The 20,781-nt window shown below is 31.8% G+C and overlaps 1 protein-coding gene across 1 annotated transcript; it reads right to left on the reverse strand.

Moving 5' to 3' along the window:
• LOC122007372 (WRKY transcription factor 72B-like) lies at positions 1 to 1,020 on the reverse strand. Its single transcript, XM_042563243.1, has 2 exons — positions 922 to 1,020; positions 1 to 831 (listed from the first exon to the last, which is right to left on the reverse strand). The coding sequence occupies exons 1-2, from the start codon at positions 1,018 to 1,020 to the stop codon at positions 1 to 3; spliced, it is 930 nt and encodes a 309-aa protein (XP_042419177.1).
• Positions 1,021 to 20,781: the final 19,761 nt, after the last annotated feature.

A 20,781-nucleotide genomic window follows, 5' to 3' on the forward strand; every position in this document is an offset into this window, starting at 1 on the left:
CTAAGTAGCTCTGGGAATAACTATTTCCTCTCCCCATAGTTGTAAAGTATGGATCAGAGTCGAACTGTTGTGGATCATGATCCCCCTATTTTGGAAACCCAAACATTCAGCTTCATTAGCTCCAACATATGATGGAACACTAGCTGTCAGCGCAAACTGGAATCTAGGATCTTCTGTTGTGGTCTTTGCAATTGCATCAGTCAACTTATGCTGGTCGCCAGGATCCTTTGGGTTGGTGGTCTTCTGCAAGTAGTGCTGGTAGAAAGATTCTTGAGATAGTCTACTATGGTTTGATGACGAAATGGAACCTTCCTTAGATTGTTGAGACCCATAACTATGGTACCCACTGCTCCAAGCTGGCGTTGCTACGGTGTTAGATTTTGGAGAAGAGAAGCTAAAGATTGATGGTGGTGAGTGTCTTGGCCTTGTGGCAAAGTTTGAAGAGACCAAACTGAACTGGTTTACTCTAGAATGCGTTGCAGTTAGGTCTAGTGTGACAGTTGGGTTGGTGGTAATTGATGAGAGTATATAGTTTGGGAGGCAGGGCGGTCCTTGTCTTGATATATCTGAGATGCCAAAGTTCAAACCAGGGGGATAAGCACTTGAAGTCATGAGGTTGGTAGTCAATTTATAGGCCTGATCTGTTAACGTGATTGCAAGTTGGGCAGTGGAAGATGATCCTGAGAGCAGCATGCATGCTGCTGCTGAGTTGGCGGAGGCCATGGCAGTGGCCGAGACTGGGAGAGGGTGATTGTGGTTTCCTTCATAGGTCGTGATTAATATCGTCATATCTTCTGCACATCTTTGCACCTGGAATGAATTACGTAGAATTCAGTGAAACACACTTTGCTCTCGCATGGTGATACATTGAAGGAGATCAAAAGGAACGAATTAATGTCAGTCAGAAATTTAACCTCGTACCAGTGCAGCCCGGTGCCACAGTGCAGCGATAGAAACCTCGTGGGCATGGATTTCCTTTTGCAATCTACTGACCATACTTCCTCCATTGACATCCGTCATTCATCTGTAAGAAAGAGTAAACATCTCATTTGCTTACTGTGTTTAGTTTCAAACTATACATCTACTTCTACTTCGATCATATTAATCTACCAGGTAAACAATACACACCATTGGTCCGTTGCATCTCCTTCGCACACATATTCTTGTTTTCTTCACTGTGGTTGCTGCAACGCCTCATCTTCTGATCCATTATTTCTCAAATCCTTCACCATCTTGCATGGAGTAATCTTTTTGTCTTCCTTCCTTGCAATCAGTTGCTGCTTGATTAGTCCACTGCTGCAGGCATCGTAAAGTTTACAGTCCCGTCTAAGAGTCAAGTCTTCTTCTAAGTTCTCCCTTCGACCTTTGTCTTTGCCTGCAGTGTTCTCAATATTCTTGTCTTCCTTTCTATATATTTGCCCCGTTCCAAGGATCAACGAAACAAACTCGTATTCTTCTTCATCAGAAGCTGGAATTGTTGAGAAACAGCAGAGAAGTGCAACTGGAGAGACTGGTAGTCGTCGGTCGATGATGCGTGTTGATGTCACCTTTAATCTGTTGTTTTTTTCTCTCAATTTGCTTATTTCATCTTTGGTGGATTTGAGAAGATCCTCCTAGAATTGCACATAAACGAGTTATTCATGAGTTCTCTTGATTTTTTTTATATAAAAATAATGCGTATAAAAAAACTTTATACCTTTTTGTTAATGCTTGGACTTTTTTTCTCTGAAGAAGATGAAGCTATATTTCGCAGTTGTCAACATTCCTTCGTCTCCTTCCTTGCTACCTCTTCTCCCTCTCTCTGACTCACTCATCTCATTCTTCATCGTTGTCTTTTCGTCTCCCGAGAATCTTCCTCTTCTTCTTCTTCTTTTCTTCTCCCATGACCTCCTATGTTTGAGATTAGAGGTGATCTAGGAGAGGAAGGAAGTTTCTTTTCTTCCATGGAAAAGAGAGATGAATTTTCTACTATGAGCTAAATTATTTGTTGAATAATTTGAATCATTGTCTTCCAGATCACGGAAGTGACTTTAAAGCTTTGTTCTTCAACTTATTAAATTTAAAAATTTTGATAAATTCTAAATCCTTACACCATTAACAACTTCCCGTTAATCTATTTTTTCCAATATTTTATTTATTATTTTAGATGGATAATAAAAAAATACAATAAATGAAAATAATAATAGATGATGAGGGAAAATGTGTATAATTATTTATTAGCCGTAAAAATAAATATATAAAATATATTTTGTATATAAATAGAAGGTTAAAAACTTAAGAGATAAACTAAATAGAGAATTAGAAAAGATAAATAGATTTTTTTTTTTCAATCGATTGAAAAAGAGTGCTATGAGAGTGGAGAGAAGTTGAAGGATTAACTATGAAAATATCTCGAAAAAAATAAGTGCATACTCAAACGATAGATAGATCCATGAAAGTATCCAATAAAAAACAAACTACTCATTCATGGAAAGTTCGACCCTGCCCCTAAATGCAATGCCCTCAAGGTAGCAAAAAAGTGAATACGTTGGCCCTTAACGTCCCCGCCAATTCATCCCAGGATCAACACGGGAGGAGGTAAATCGGGCGCCTGCTAGCCTTTGGAATAGTGACTAGCACAAAAGGGAGACATTTACCTCGACTTTGTCGAGATTTGAACCCCGAACTCATAGTAGCAACACCTCATGAGCTAGTCACTAGATCATCCCAAGAGGACTAAAGGCACTGCCCTCACCTCTCACAAGTGTTCGAAAACACGGGCTTGGCGGCCGCCTAGGCACTGTGCGGCAGCAAGCCGCGTCGGAAACCCCCCAGGCGAGTGACCTAGGCAGCCCAGCCGCCTAGGTGGCTCTCGGCGGGCCTCGGCGTAGTCATTTAGGTTTTAATATTTTTACCAAATTTGTTGTTTCCGTGTTTACGTCTTCGTCGTCTCTCAGCACCGGTTCATCTTCTCTCATCGTCGCTGCAAGCCTGCGTCGCTGCGTTGAAGGCTTTGTCGCTCCGGAGCTCCGGTAAGTTTTTACGTTTTGTTTTCTTACGTTTTGTTAATTTTTTTATTCCTGTTGACTGTTGAGGCATCGTCACGGGCCTCGCGGCACGTCTCCGGCGGCACCGGATGCGTCCGCAGCCGCCAAAAGCGTCTCAGGACGCGTCCGGTAGCATCTCGTGATGCTTCCAGCGGCACTGGAAGCTTTCCGCGACGCTTCCGGCGTCGTTGGAAGCAACGTTGGACTTCGCCGGACGCGCCGGAGGCCTCCCGTGAGGCGTCGATGGCGGCCGGTGGCATCCACGCCGTCGCACGAGACTTGACAGAGAGACGGCGTTTTCTTTTCTTTTCTTTTTATTTTATTTATTTTTTTAGATTTAATAAATTAAAATAATTCCTAAGGGGGATAATTTCAATAATAGGGTTGATTCATAAAGCCTAATAAAATTACGATCCCAATTAAATATATTTAAAATTTATTTTTTTTATAATAAATATTATTAATTTATGTAAAAAAAATTTAAATGTATAAAATTATCAATCATTTTATTTTATGTGTCATCTTAACTCGACTACTTGATATCAATATGCATCCGAATGATTATATCAAAAGAAGTTATCCAATCTTTAGTTATAATTCTTTATGTATTAATTCTTATCTCGATTGTTTGATATCAATCCAGTAGATTGTTCACCGACAATTTTGTATTCTCTATGTATTGCATTCCATGCGATATATTCTTGATGTATTCCATTCCATGCGGTATATTCTCTTGAAAGAATTTATCCAATCTTTTGGTATAATTCTTTATGTATTAACTCTTAGCTCGATTATTTGATATCACTTTCAGCATGTTGTTCACCAACAATTTTGTAATATTTTCTATGTATTCCATTCCATGTAGTATATTTGCTTTTCGTCGTAACAGAATCAATCACAATCACATTTTGAATTTGTCACCTAACACGACTCTTGAGCACCATAGCACTTTCCTCATCAGTGCTTTCTCTATAGACCTCCTCACTAATCTCCTTCTTCTGTTTATCCATAAAAGTAAATATATTGACTCTATTCGTATGTATGTGTACGGATATAATTTCAAATTATTTTTATTTTTAAATATCATGAATTAATAAATATGTGCAGATGCTTAGGTTGCTTATCTTACCGTTAAACTTATTCTACCTTTCAACAAGCTAAGCTCTTACTTTAGTAGGATGATGCTCAACATTATATTTTAGCTAGCGTCAAAAGCAATTATATATAGATTAACTACTTAATATCAATTTTAAAATAATCCCTTAATTTTTTTTTATTAATTTATTAATTGTAAGAAGTTTTGATAGTTGAAATTGTAACGACGGATCAACTAACTAGTAGAATGAGTTTATCTTTGTTTAATTATATATTAATTAACTATGTTATGTTATGCATGCGGATAAGACATACAATGTGTTCTTGCACAGTTTGCTATTTGAAATTAATGTAGTGGATTATTTGAAGATTAACATTCGAACCAACAGACAAGAATATAATATTGCCTATTTCATTTTTTTTTTTTTACTTGTTTCGTGTGATACAGATATATTTGATCTATTTGAAAAATATTTATTACTAATTAATTCAATTACTTAATTAAATTTTATTAGAAGTTTTTATTTACGGTGTTTGGCAATCTTACCACGGTGGAAATACATTGTTTATATTTGTTATACTTACATCCAGTACTATCACTGTCTACCAGCTCTACTAGACTTTGTCAGACACTGGGGCCTCCTTGACTTTAAATCTTCAACTGTTTTCTCAAAAGACAAACTCATATCGAAAAGAAAATCATATTACTATGTATCCATGGTTATGCTTAATGAATTTATTACAGAGTACTTGATTGTGAGGTTTGTTTTCTATTTATTTTTACTTTTAAAAAAATCATTTTCTTCCTTTTTTTTTAAATCTAGCTTATTGTTAGAAATATATATAGAAACTTTCATTCTCCCTATTAGTAGGACTGAGCAAAAATATAATAAAATTGAATTAATAGAACTGAACTGATCGAATTTAGAAATTCAATTCGATTAATTCGATTTTTATTTTTTATTTTTTTTTTAAATTAGGTTCAGTTTTCGATTAATTTGATTCAGTTTCGATTTTAGATTTTGTAATTCGATTAAATTGAATAAACTGGGTAAACTTAATAATAATAGTAATTTGATTATTGTTTATTTAAGAATATAATTAATTAAATAATTTTTTTTAGTTAAAATTGAATAAGGTTTTAAAATTTCAATTAATTCGGTCGAAAAATTGAATTAATTGATATTTTATTTATTCAATTTTTTAGAAAAATTTGATCGGTTCAATTTTCAATTTATTCAATTCAATTTTAATTTTGATCGAATATTCAGTCCAAATAAATTCCAATATGACATGTAGAATTAGACAATGAAATTCTGATGATTGAGTTGTTTTTGAATAATTCCTATAAGAATAAATTTTAAAGTTGGGCAACAGCTAGAGTTAAATAGGTCATTGTGATGTAATCTTACGTCATTTTTTACTCAAAATTTGAAGAGGCTTGAGATATTCCTTGATTTTTTTTCTAATTTATTGTAATATTTATAATAGAAATAATTTTTTAAGTAGGGCGGTGATTGATTTTGTTACGATGACATATTAATACATTGCATCCATAGAAGAATATGTGCAAATTAATCAAGACAAATATACTATATAGAATAAAATACAAAGAGAATATTATAAAATTATCCATGAAAAACCTACTGAAAGTGATATTAAACAATCGAGCTAATACATAGAGAATTCAACCAAAATATCGATGAACAGTCGAACTAAGATGGCATGTAAATGATTGATAACACAAAATTGTCAGTGAAAAATCCATTAACAAATATATCTTTCATTAATAAATAATTAATAAGTTAAAAATAATATAATTATATGTAGAGAAATGTCTTCGGACATTTTTTATATAATTCTTTGGTAGTCTAAGAAGTCCTTAGGGGAGTAGTAATCAAGTATCCATATACATACAAATATACACTAATTAATATAATATTATCGAAAGATATATATTTATTAAATTCATTAAGCATATTAATTGATGTATATTTATATAATAACTATATTAATTATAATTAATATTTGCAACATGTTTTACTTAGTGTCTACTTACTATCGATAAATTATTAAAAGAATCACTTAGAGTTACTATTTTTTATTAATTTATTAATTACAGGAGTACCGATGGTTGAAATTTTAATGACGGACCAATTAACGTCGAGTAAGATTTATATATATTGATTACAAAACTAAATAGTTAGTGGAATGATATTAACTTTATTTAATTATATATTAATTAACTATATTATGTTACGCTATGCCTGTAGATTCCATTACTAGGACATATATTATGGTATTGCATGGATTTTATATTTGAAATACTAGTGGATTATTTGAATATTACAATTTGAACCAAATAGTACAAGAATATTGCATACTTCATTTTTTTTTCCTTATCGGTTACGTTTCATGCAAGTATATTTGATCGGTTGAAAAAAATACTTATTACTAATTAATTCAATTAAATTTATTAAATGAATGTGTGTACCTGGCCTTATTATTCAACAAAATTAATGCTGCAAATACTAGGAAGTTTTCATTTATGCTGTTGGCATTCGTCCTACGGTGGAAGTACATGATGCACAAGAATCTGACATTGCTTATATTTGTCACACTCACATCCGGTACTATCACTATCTACCGACTCTACTAGGATTTTATCATGTATCGGAGCATCTTTGATTTCCAACCCCCCCAACCGCTTTCTAATAGATGAACTCATATTGAAAAGAAAATCATATTACTATGTCTCCATAGTAAGTCATTTATTAATACAGTTAAGTTATCGATTATATATTCATATTATATATAAATATTATAGTTCTTAAACCTTATACTTCATTTACATGGATCATGAATTTGATGTCCCCTCGGGGTGGTGCGATGGTTAAGACATGGGGTGTTGTCACATGAGGTCTTGGGGTCGAAACTCGGCGTGACCGAGCATAACCTTCCCCATGTCTTGGCCATTTGCACTAATGGCTAGTAGCCACCCGTGATTTACCTCCTCCGTGTTAGCCTATGGACGGGTTGAGGGGGCACTGGGGCGAACGAATCACCTTTGTGCCACATGAATTTGATGCCGCTATAATTAAGTCAAGAAGAACCGAATAACAAAACTTGATTGTTAGTTTTCTTTTCCATTTTTTTTTAACTTTTAAAAAAATCTTATTCTTCTTTTTTAAGTCCTAGCTTATTGTTATAAATATATATAGAAACTTTCATTCTTCCTATTAGGAGTGAGCAAAAATTAGTAAAATCGAATTAACCGAACTTAACCAATCTAATTTAGAAATTCAATTCGCTTAATTCAGTTTTTGGTTTTCGTTTTTTTTAAATAAGGTTTGATTTTCGGTTTTTATTTTAGATTTTGTAATTCGATCAAACCGAATAAATTGGGTAAACTGAATAAGAATATTAATTTGATTATTATTTATTTAAAAATCTAATTAACTAAACAAATGTTTTTTTTATTTAAATTGAATAAGGTTTTGAAATTTCAATTAATTCTATCGAAAATTGAATTAACTGGTATTTTATCGGTTCGATTTTTATATAAAATATTGATCGGTTCAATTTTCAATTTATTTAATTCGATCGGTTCGATTTTGATCAAATTAATCAAGCCAAATATATTATATGGAATGGAATACATAGAGAATATTATAAAATTATCGATAAAAACTTACTGAAAGTGATATCAAACAATCGAGCTAAGACTTAATACATATAAAATTCTATCAAAATAATGATGTAATCATTATGATGCACATTGATCACATTGAAATTAAGCAGTCGAACTAAGATGTCATATAAAATGATTGATAACACAAAAATGTCGATGAAAAATCCTATAACAAACATATATTTCATTAATAAATAAATAATAAGTTAATAATAATATAATTATATTTAGAGAAAATGTCTTCGGGCATTTTTTTTTCTATAATTCTTTGGTGGTGTAAATAATGATTAGGGGAGTAGTCGTCAAGTATCCGTATACATACAAATTTACACCAATTAATATAATATTATCGAAAGATATATATTTATTAAATTCATTAAGCATATTAATTGGTGTATATTTATATGATAACTATATTAATTATAGTTAATATTTGCAATATGTTTTACTTGGTGTCTACTTACTATCGATAAATTATTAAAAGAATCATTTAGTTACTATTTTTTATTATTTTATTATTTATAGGAAGTGCCTATGGTTGAAATTTTAATGACACACCAACTAACGAGATATATATATATTGATTAAAAAACTAAATAGTTAGTGGAATGATATTAACTTTATTTAATTATATATTAATTAACTATATTATGTTATGCTATACCTGTAGATTCCATTAATAGGACATATATTGTGGTATTGCATGGATTTTATATTTGAAATAGTAGTGGATTATTTGAATATTACAATTTGAACCAAACAGTACAAGAATATTGCATACTTCATTTTTTTCCTTATCGGTTACATTTCATCCAAATATATTTGATCAGTTGAAAAAATACTTATTACTAATTAATTCAATTAAATTTATTAAATGAAATGTGTGTACCTAGCCATACCATTCAACAGAATTAATGATGCAAACACTAGGAAGTTTTCATTTATGCTGTTACCATTCGTCCTACGATGGAAGTACATGATGCACAAGAATTCGACATTGCTTATATTTGCAACACTCACATCCGGTACTATCGCTATCTACCGACTTTACTAGGACTTTATCATATACCGAAGCCTCCTTGATTTCAAACCCCCCAACCACTTTCTCATAGATGAACTCATATTGAAAAGAAAATCATATTACTATTTCTCCATATAAGTCATTTATTAATACAGTTAAGTTATCGATTATATATTCATATTATAATTCTTAAACCTTATATATACTTCGATTTACATGGATCATGAATTTGATGCCGCTATAATTAAGTAAAGGAGAGAACCGAATAATTAATTTCCAATTAGCTTCCTTAAAATCATTGAACACACAAATTGAAATTTCTACATTGACATATATGCTTAATAAATTTAATAGCTATATATATTTTGATAATATAATATTAATAGGTGTACAATTATATTTGCATACATATGTACAAATTAGAAAATGCACAGAGCACTTGATTGTTAGTTTTCTTTTCCATTTTTTTTAACTTTTAAAAAAATCTTATTCTTCTTTTTTAAGTCCTAGCTTATTGTTATAAATATATATAGAAATTTTAATTCTTCCTATTAGGAGTCAGCAAAAATTAGTAAAATCGAATTAACCGAACTTTACCGATCTAATTTAGAAATTCAATTCGCTTAATTCAGTTTTTGTTTTTTGTTTTTTTAAATAATTTTTTATTTTCGGTTTTGATTTTAGATTTTGTAATTCGATCAAACCGAATAAATTGGGTAAACTGAATAAGAATATTAATTTGATTATTATTTATTTAAAAATATAATTAACTAAACAAATGTGTTTTTTTTATTTAAATTGAATAAGGTTTTGAAATTTCAATTAATTATATTGAAAATTGAATTAACTGGTATTTTATCGGTTCAATTTTTATATAAAAAATTGATCGGTTCAATTTTCAATTTATTTTATTCGATCGGTTCGATTTTGATCAAATTAATCAAGCCAAATATATTATATGGAATGGAATACATAGAGAATATTATAAAATTATCGATAAAACCTACTGAAAGTGATATCAAACAGTCGAACTAAGACTTAATACATAGAGAATTCTATCAAAATAATGATGTAATCATTAGGATGCACATTGATCACATTGAAATTAAGCAGTCGAACTAAGATGCCATATAAAATGATTGATAACACAAAAATGTCGGTGAAAAATCCTATAACAAACATATATTTCATTAATAAATTAATAATAATTTAATTATATTTAGAGAAAATGTCTTCGGGCATTTTTTTTCTATAGTTCTTTGGTGGTCTAAATAATCCTTAGGGAGTAGTCGTCAAGTATCCATATACATACAAATATACACCAATTAATATAATATTATCGAAAGATATATATCTATTAAATTTATTAAGTATATTAATTGGTGTATATTTATATGATAACTATATTAATTATAGTTAATATGTGCAATATGTTTTACTTGGTGTCTACTTACTATCGATAAATTATTAAAAGAATCCCTTAGCTACTATTTTTTATTAATTTATTAATTACAGGAAGTGTCGATATTGCATGGATTTTATATTTGAAATAGTAGTGGATTATTTGAATATTACAATTTGAACCAAACAGTACAAGAATATTGCATACTTCGTTTTTTTTCTTATCGCTTACGTTTCATGCAAGTATATTTGATCGGTTGAAAAAATATTTATTACTAATTAATTCAATTAAATTTATTAAATGATGTATGTGTACCTGGCTATACCATTCAACAAAATTAATGCTGCAAGCACTAGGAAGTTTTCATTTATGTTGTTGTCATTCGTGCTACGATGGAAGTACATGATGCACAAGAATCCGAAATTGCTTATATTTGCCACACTCACATCCAGTAGTATCACTATCTACCGACTCTACTAGGACTGGAGCTTCCTTGATTTCCAACCCCCCAACCGCTTTCTCATAGATGAACTCATATTATATATAAATATTATAGTTCTTAAACCTTATACTTCGATTTACATGGATCATGAATTTGATACCGCTATAATTAAGTCAAGGAGAGAACCGAATAATTAATTTCCAATTCGCTTCCTTTGAAAATCATTCAACACACAAATTGGAATTTCTACATTGACATATATGCTTAATGAATTTAATAGCTATATATATTTTGATAATATTATATTGATTGATGTATAATTATATTTGCATACATATGTACAAATTAGAAAATGCACAGAGCACTTGTTAGTTTTCTTTTCCATTTTTGTTAACTTTTAAAAAAGTCTTATTCTTCTTTTTTAAGTACTAGCTTATTGTTATAAATATATATAGAAATTTTCATTCTTCCTATTAGGAGTGAGCAAAAATTAGTAAAATCGAATTAACCTAATTCAGTTTTGAGTTTTTGTTTTTTTTAAATAAGGTTCGGTTTCGATTTTAGATTTTGTAATTCGATCAAACAAAATAAATTAGGTAAACTGAATAAGAATATTAATTTGATTATTATTTATTTAAAAATCTAATTAATTAAACAAATGTTTTTTTTATTTAAATTGAATAAGGTTTTAAAATTTCAATTAATTCTATCGAAAATTGAATTAACTGGTATTTTTTCGGTTTGATTTTTATATAAAAAATTAATCGGTTCAATTTCAATTTATTTAATTCGATCAGTTCGATTTTGAACGAATATTCAGTATACTTGTTGGACATGTAATTCCAATATGGTGTGTAGAATTAGATATAAAATTCTGATGATTGGGTTGTTGTTGAATAATTCCTATAACACTAAGTTTTAAAGTTGGGCAACAGCTAGAGTTAAATATGTCATCGTGATGTGCTCATTTTTCTCAAAATTGGAAGAGGCTTCAGATATTCCTTGATTTTTGTTTTCTAATTTATTGTAATACTTATTGATCCGGCGGTAAGAACAGGGGACCCCCGTTCTGGGAAGTCAACGTTACGTGGAAGTCAAAGGGCCCGGTGTCCGATCGGAGAAGGATAGACCAACCGAACGCCCGAGAACAAGTTGGATCGATAGGCCGACCGGTCGACCAGGGTCTAACTGATGGCAAAAGGCGCCTCAGCAGGAGTCGGGGTTCCGGCGCTCGTTGAACAGGATTGAAGGGTCGAGCAGATGGAACGTTCGGCCGAAGACATAAGGTGACATACTGTGGACAATCTCCATACAGCACGTTACCGAGAATCTCCCAAGTAGACCACTATATATGACCGGCCGGACGTAAGGCACATGCTGGCCGACCGGACTCTCGGCAGGGAATAAGGAGAAAAGGACAAGGGACATCTTCTGACAGCGGGCATGCTCTATAATCCGGCCATACTCCAAATCTTATGACAAGGGGTGCCGCTGTCCCATCGAAGACGTGCTTGGACTATAGCAGTATGGTGTCAGGTTGCTGACAAGCCCTTACTGAGGTATGGGCTGGGGACACGTATTCGCCTTGGTATGTGTGCATGGACTCCTTTCCAACTCTATATAAGGAGCCTCGCACCTCACCGGAGGTACACAATCTCTTATACTTAGAGTCACTTCTTCGTTGTTCGCTTACCTGACTTGAGCGTCGGAGGGTCGTCGCCGGGAACCCCTTCTCGGCCCAACTTCTGTGCAGGTTCACCGGAGGTCCTAGCGGACAGCCAAGAGATCTGCGTCAGCCACTTGGAGAGCGCCACGTGCCCAGTGTCCGTTGATTCAACTTTCGAACAGGATCGCTTATAATAGAAAGAATTTTTAAGTAGGGTGGTGAATAATTTTATTACGGTGACATGGTAATACATTGCATCCATAAAAGAATATGTGCAAATTAATCAAGACATATATTGTATGGAATGGAATACATAGAGAATATTATAAACTTATCGATGAAAATCTATTGAAAGTGATATCAAACAATCGAGATAAGACTTAATACATAGAGAATTCTATCAAAATATCGATGTAATCATTAGGATGCACATTGATCACATTATATTGAATTAAATAGTCGAACTAAGATGCCATGTAAATGATTGATAATACAAAATTGTCGGTGAAAAATTCTATAACAAACATATCTTTCATTAATAAATAATTAATAAGTTAATAATAATATAATTATATTTAGATAAAATGTCTTCGAACATTTTTTCTATAATTCTTTGGTGATCTAAGAAGTCCTTAGGGAAGTAGTCATCCATATATATACAAATATACATCAGTTAATATAATATTATCAAAATATATATAGCTATTAAATTCATTAAGCATATATGTAGTTAAATTCATTAAGCATATATGGTTAATGAATTTAATAGCTATATATATTTCGATAATATTATATCAATTGGTGTATATTTGTATGTATATGATAACTATATTAATTATAGTTAATATTTGCACTATGTTTTCTTTGGTGTCTATTAACTATCCATAAATTATTAAAAGAATCACTTAGTTACAATTTTTTTATTAATTTATTAATTAAGTGCGGTTGAAATTTTAATGACGGACCAACTTAAGATTTATATATATTGATTACAAAACTAATTAGTTAGTGGAATGATTTTAACTTTATTTAATTATATATTAATTAACTATGTTATGTTATGTTGTGCCTGTAGATTCCATTAATAAAACATATACTGTGGTATTGCATGGATTTTATATTTGAAATAGCAGTGGATAATGTGAAGATTACAATTTGAACTAAACAGTCCAAGAATAATGCATACTTCATTTTTTTTTCTTATGTGTTACATTTAATTCAAGTATATTTGATCAGTTGAAAAAATATTTATTACTAATTAATTCAATTAAATTTATTAAATGAAGTGTGTGTATCGGGCCTTACCATTCAACAAAATTAATACTGCAAACGCTAAGAAGTTTTCATTTACGCTGTTGGCATTCATCCTATGATGGAAGTATATGATGGACAAAAATATGACATTTCTTATATTTGCCACACTCACATCCGGTAGTATCACTATCTACCGGCTCTACTGGGACTTTATCATGGACTGGAGTCTCCTTGACTTCCAATCCCCCAACCGCTTTCTCATAGATGAACTCATATTGAAAAGAAAATCATATTACTATGTCTCCGTGGTAAGTCATTGATTAATACAGTTAAGTGATCGATTATATATTCATATTATATATAAATATTACATATCTTAAACCTTATACTCCGGTTTACATGGATTATGAATTTGATGCCTCTATAATTAATTAAGTCAAGGAGAGAACCGAATAATTAATTTCCTATTCGCTTCCTTGAAGATCATTCAACACAAAAATTGGAATTTCTACATTGACATGTATGTTTAATGAATTTAATAGCTATATATATATTGATAATATTATATTGATGGGTGTATAATTATATTTGCATACATATGTACAAATTAGAGAATGGACAAAGCACTTGACTGTGAGATTTGTTTTCCATTTTTTTTAACTTTTTAAAAAATCTTAATCTTCTTTTTTAAATCCTAACTTATTTTTAGAAATATATATAGAAACTTTCATTCTTTCTATTAGTAGTGAGCAAAAATTTAGTAAAATCGAATTTATCGAACTTAACATACAGAATTTAGAAATTCAATTTGGTTAATTCAGTTTTTTGTTTTCATTTTTTTTAAATAAGGTTCGATTTTCGATTTCGATTTAAGATTTTGTAATTAGATCAAACCGAATAAACTGGGTAAATTGAATAAGAATATTAATTTGATCATTATTTATTTAAAAATCTAATTAATTAAACAAATATTTTTTTATTTAAATTGAATAAGGTTTTAAAATTTCAGTTAATTCTATCGAAAATTGAATTAACTAGTATTTTATTGGTTTGATTTTTTAGAAATATTGATCCGTTCAATTTTCAATTTAGTTAATTCGATTGGTTCGATTTTCATCGAATATTCAGTTCTACTTATTTGACATGTAATTCTAATATGGCGTGTAGAATTATACATGAAATTCTGATGTAAGATTTTTTTTCAATAATTCCTATAACATTAAATTTAAAAAGTTGGGCAACAGCTAACCGTTAAACAGGTCATTGTGAATGTGATCTTATGTCATTTTTTCTTCAAAATTTGAAGAGGCTTGAGATATTACTTGATTTTTTTTCTAATTTATTTAATTGTAATACTTGTAATAGAAAGAATTTTTTAAGTAGGGCGGTGATTTAGTGGTGAAAAAAATGTATGTTCCCATATTGGAACAACTTCAAAATAAATTGCATTTTTAAGTGTCTTTAATTTAAAAGCTTAAGATGCAAAAACTTTTCTGTACATACTATCTTAGTTTTTTCATGGCTACAGATGAACTTAGGAAGGAGGGGAAAACTATATAAAGGATGGTACTATCTTCATTTTGGAAGTCACTGCTAGGATTAACATTGAAGCAGGAGTCACACTTGACATGAACAAATTTACTCTAATTTCATGTTTGTCATACATGCTTGTGAACTTTATGAGTATTTTTGTGTTGTCATTTTTCTTAAGTGTATAGGGACAAATGATTAATCTCTCAAGAGAAGTGTCTTACATGTAGTCACCGCCTTATTTCTCTTTATGTTGTTATTTTTCTTAATTGTTTAGATGCATTTATTTTCTTACTTGCTGATGCAGGTACATATGCTTAATGAATTTAATAGTTATATACATTTCGATAGTATTATATTAATTTGTGTATATTTGTATGTATATGATAATTATATTAATTATAGTTAATATTTGCATTATGTTTTCCTTGGTGTCTACCTACTATCAATAAATTATTAAAAGAATCGCTTAGTTACTATTTTTTATTAATTTATTAATTACATGCCGATAGTTGAAATTTTAATGACGGACCAACTAAGTACGATTTATATATATTGATTACAAAATTAATTAGTTAGTGGAATAAGTTTACCTCCATTTAATTTTATATTAATTAACTATGTTATGTTATGCTATGCATAGATTCCATTAATAGGACATATACTGTGGTATTGCATGGATTTTATATTTGAAATAGAAGTGGATTCTTTGAAAATTACCATTTGAACTAAACAGTACAAGAATATTGCATACTTCATTTTTTTTCTTATTGGTTACGTTTCATGCAAGTATGTTTGATCAGTTGAAAAAATATTTATTATTAATTAATTCAATTAAATTTATTAAATGAAGTGTATGTATCGGACCTTACCATTCAACAAAATTAATACTGCAAACATTAGAAAGTTTTCATTTACGCTGTTGGCATTCGTCCTACGATGGAAGTACATGATGCACAAGAATCCGACATTGTTTATATTTGCCACACTCACATCCGATAATATCACTATCTATCGGCTCTACTGGGACTTTATCATGGACTGGAGCCTCCTTGACTTCCAATCCCCCAACCGCTTTCTCATAGATGAACTCATATTGAAAAGAAAATCATATTACTATATATCCATGGTAAATCATTGATTAATAGAGTTAACTAATTGATTATATGTTCATATTATATATAAATATTACGGGTCTTAAACCTTATACTTCAGTTTACATGGATCATGAATTTGATCTTGCTAGAATTAAGTAAAAGGGAGAACGAAAAATTAATTTCCTATTCACTTCCTTGAAAATCATTCGACACATAAATTGGAATTTCTACATTTACATATGCTTAATGAAATTAATAGCTATATACATTTTGATAATATTATATTGATTAGTGTATAATAATATTTGCATACATATGTACAAATTAGAGAAGGCACATAGCACTTAGATTGTGAGGTTTGTTTTCCCTAATTTTTTTAACTTTTAAAAAAATCTTTTTCTTCCTTTTGTAAATCCTAGCTTATTATTAGAAATGTATATAAAAACTTTCATTCTCCCTATTAGTAGGGATGAACAACAATTCGATAAAACTAAATTAACTGAACTGAACCGACCGAATTTAGAAATTCGAATAAATTAATTAGTTTTCAATTTTCCATTTTTTTAAAATTAGGTACGATTTTTAGTTAATTTTGTTCGATTTCAGTTTTATATTATATTTTGTAATTAATTTAAATCAAATAAACTGAGTATACCAAATAAAAATATTATTTTAATTATTTTTTATTTAAAAATATAATTAATTAAACAAATGTTTTTTAGTTACAATCAAATAAGGTTTTAAAATTTTGATTATTGCGATAAAAAAATTAATTAATATTTTATCGGTTCAATTTTTATAGAAAAATTTGATCAGCTTGATTTTTGATTTGATGGATTCAGTTTTGATAGAGACATTGTGACATAAAAGCGAATACGCTCGTCCCTAGCAGGTAAATCACAGATGGCTACTAACCTTTGGAATAGTGACTAACACATAAGGGAGACAACTAAGGTATTTTACCTCGACTTTGTCGAGATTCGAACCTCAGACCTCATTATGACAACATCTTATATGCTAGTCACTAGACCCATCCGAAAGAACGATTTTGATACAGACATTGTGGCAATTTATGATGGTTGAGTTTTTTTTTATTGATTTCTATAACACTAAATTATAAAAGATAGGCAACAGCTAGTATTTTAATTTATTGTAATACTTATAATAGAAAGATTTTTTTAATATAAGGTGGCGATTTAGTATTTTTTTTCTCTAATTGATATGTTAATTTAGCCCTTTCTTCATGACCATCAGTTTTTTTCTCATAAATGAGGTACCCATTGTAAAATACGGTAACAAATGATAATAAAAAAATAAGGTTTAATAGACAAATAACCTTATTAGGATTTTTAGGAATTTTTAAAAATTTTCTGGAATTTAATCTGAGCCTGTAGGACGTATTTTGATGGGATAAAATTTTTAACTTTGGAAAAAGTCTATTTAGAATACCTATTTAATAGGGAGTTGATTTGATTAATAGGTCTAGATTTTCTATTAAAGCCTAAGTTTCATACTCTTCCCTAACCCTTGCGCCGAACTCCTCATCCTCCCCGAGCCCTCTCCCGCTCGCGATCCCCTGCCCAAAACCACCGCCGACCCCTCTTCCCTCTTCGTTGCGCTTGCGACGCCGGGCCCTAGCCAACTCGGCGCCGCTTCCTTCCTCTGTAGCTCCTCTCTGCTCTCCCGAGCCACAGCCGAGTCTTCTTCCTTCCCTCTCGCGAGTTCTCGGACACCGCCGGCATCTCTTCCTCACACTAGCACTTGAGACGCCACACCACCGCCGGTCACGACGAGCCCTAGCTGCCGACCTTTCCTCCCCTTTCCTCATTCTTTTTGCCTTTCTCTCGGGTTTCTGAAGGGTTACGCTCGTTCTGCTCGGTTCCTTCCAGGTAAGGAATCAAACAATTGGAGGATGTTTGTTTTCGCTAGCTTTACTGGGTGGGAGATGTTCTCGTTTCATTTTGTTCGCCTTAAAGTTGCATTCGTCTTAACTAAATTATGTATCGGAATCAATTGCTCCAATCTATGAAATTTTTTATCTACCTGGCCTTGTGACGACACATTGTTCCAGTTTATTTCTATTATCTTGGTTTGAAGCCTGCAAATTTGGTAGTTAGTAATAGTTAAATACATTGGTTGGTTATGCCAGAAATTAGATTATGCTAAAATAGATTTTGCAAGGTTCTTCCAGTTTATACCTATTGGATAGAATCGAGTTTAATTAGGTTAATTGATCCTTATAAGTGCAACTGTTGTGACCAACATTGTAAAAATCGATGTCATTGTATTTTCACACAAAGGCTTTTGATTTTATGGACAGGTTATGGTTAGATCTGGACTTAGAAGGATGATGTTTTTCCTTTTCTACTAATGTCGAGTGTGGTTATTTCTGCTTCCCGTGGATGGTTTTCAATGAAGTTCCTCTCCTTCATGATGCTTTCCGGTCTTCTTGGCAGATTTAGTATTCTTTGGGTGCCTTGGGAAGATTTCCATTGGTGGTGTTCTAAAGTTAATTTGTGTCCAGGCTTGGTTATGATTTCGGTTTGTTTCCTTTCCGGATGGGATAGATTTAGATAGTGTGGATTTTAATTAAGGATTTATTCATTGTATTTGGGTGAATCGAGGTTCATAGTTGAATTAGGATTTTTCCCTAATTAAGTTAGGTTTCGGTTTAGCTAGTGTCGTTTATGAAATTAGCTAAATTGTACATCATGTGATTTGCAGGACGTTGATTGAAGACGGTTGACACGATCTACATATAAAGGCGGGTATTTCTTGCTTTGTCTCTTTAGTCCTTTGAACTTGGTGCATGAGCTATTTTTGGATAAGAACTGCCTTACCTTGACTCCACTCATAATTTTTCCTATGCTTGATACTTCCACTCAAAATCTTTGAGTTACTCGTTTTTATATCCATACAGTCTCTTTTGTTATCCATGATCAGTAGCAGATACTAGATACCATGTTTGTATGCTTGATTTGTTAGTTATTTATATATTATGTTGAGCATGCTGGCTTCATGTAGCATACCTGTTTCTGCTTATATATATATATGATGACTGTTGCATTGTTCGCATCATGTGATTGCATGCATGCCGCATCCTCGGCCACTCGAGAGAGTTGTAGCTGGAGTTGATGCCGCTTGTCCTGTCGTGCCACACTCGGCCATTCGTGTGAGTGGTAGCTGGAGTATGAGCCACAGGGACCCCACCGCAGATGTAGCTAGCTGTCCCCTCGGCCATTCGTGTGAGTGGTAGCTGGAGTGGTGTACAGTCTGTCAGGCCTTTCGACCATACAGGGGTCATGGTGCGGAGAGGTGGGCGGGAGTGACCATCCGTGCATACGCTGTTATTATGATATTTGCTTTGGGCTGCTGTTGTATATGTATGCTGTTATTGCTATTTACTGTTGTTGTTTACATACGTTGTTATTGCTTGTATATACCTTGCTCGTCGTTTCTGTAGTTATGAGTAGTACTGTAGCAGATTAGTACCAGTTCTGTCCTACTATACCTAGTACTGTAGCAGATTAGTACCAGTTCTGTCCTACTATACTTAGCCTAGGATATGGTTTCAGGTATGAGTGCTTATTTTGGTTCTATTGTAGTATTTGCTATTTCTTTTATGAGACTGTATACTCTTGGCTCGTTTTCTACTTATATGTTATGTTCATGCACTATCTCTCTCCTTACCCGCCGCAAAATGATTTTCTTTCGCCAGGTGCAGTAGATGAGTCATGGATGCTTGGAGAGTCCCAATTGCCAGTCCCACGACACACTCGAGGATAGCTTCTTTTTCTGGTTTTGATTGCTAACGCAATTTATGTTTTGGTTTTGTGAACTTGGTATTGTATGCTTCGATATGGATTTTGGAGTCTAGTCTGGTGGTTGTAGGTATTTTGTTAGTGTCATTGTTAGTTTTACGTTCGTATTATTTTGTGTCTTCCGCTGTGCATGTTTCCAGTCGTGTGGGTTGTTGTTAACTGCGTGGTTGTTTTTATTCATTTATGTCCAGCCAGGTAGGCTGTGTATATTAATTGCGTGTTTGTGTTATTTCTATATTGTTATCTATTCCAGCCGCATGTGGCTGAGGTATATGGTGATGTAGTAATGTTTCAGATTGTCCGCCGTACAGGGGAGATGTTGCCGAAATTTCTTCTGGCAAGGACTCCTCTGGGGGCGTGACAATTTAGTGGTATAAGAGCTTAGGTTTTGGCGAATCCTATTTTTATGTTTCAAGTTTTTGCGATTTGTTTCCATGTTTTGAATTTTCGAGTTAATCTGATACTAATTTAGTGGTATCAGAGCGGGTTTGTGATTCCTATTTTTTTTGTATTTTGGATTTTCGATGTTGGGTTGTGTGTTTTTGGAATGTCGATCTTGTTGTGATTTACAACTTTTCGAGTTAATCTGATACCAATTTAGTGGTATCAGAGCGGTTTCGATCTTGGTTTGCTTTATGATTTTTTTCTCGAGTTAGTTCCGTGTTCTGGTTTTATTTTTATTTTTATTTTTTTTTTTTGAGATTTCGATTTGGTTTCGACCCCTTGATGTGACTCT

The sequence above is a fragment of the Zingiber officinale genome, chromosome 7B (genome assembly GCF_018446385.1).
Source record: "Zingiber officinale cultivar Zhangliang chromosome 7B, Zo_v1.1, whole genome shotgun sequence".
Classification (NCBI taxonomy): domain Eukaryota; kingdom Viridiplantae; phylum Streptophyta; class Magnoliopsida; order Zingiberales; family Zingiberaceae; genus Zingiber; species Zingiber officinale.

Coding starts and splice junctions, on each gene's coding strand:
- LOC122007372 (XM_042563243.1), bottom strand. CDS start 1,020: ATGACGGATGTCAATGGAGGAAGTATGGTCAGTAGATTGCAAAAGGAA. Junction 832..921: donor TGTGGCACCGGGCTGCACTG/GTACGAGGTTAA, acceptor GTGTTTCACTGA/ATTCTACGTAATTCATTCCA.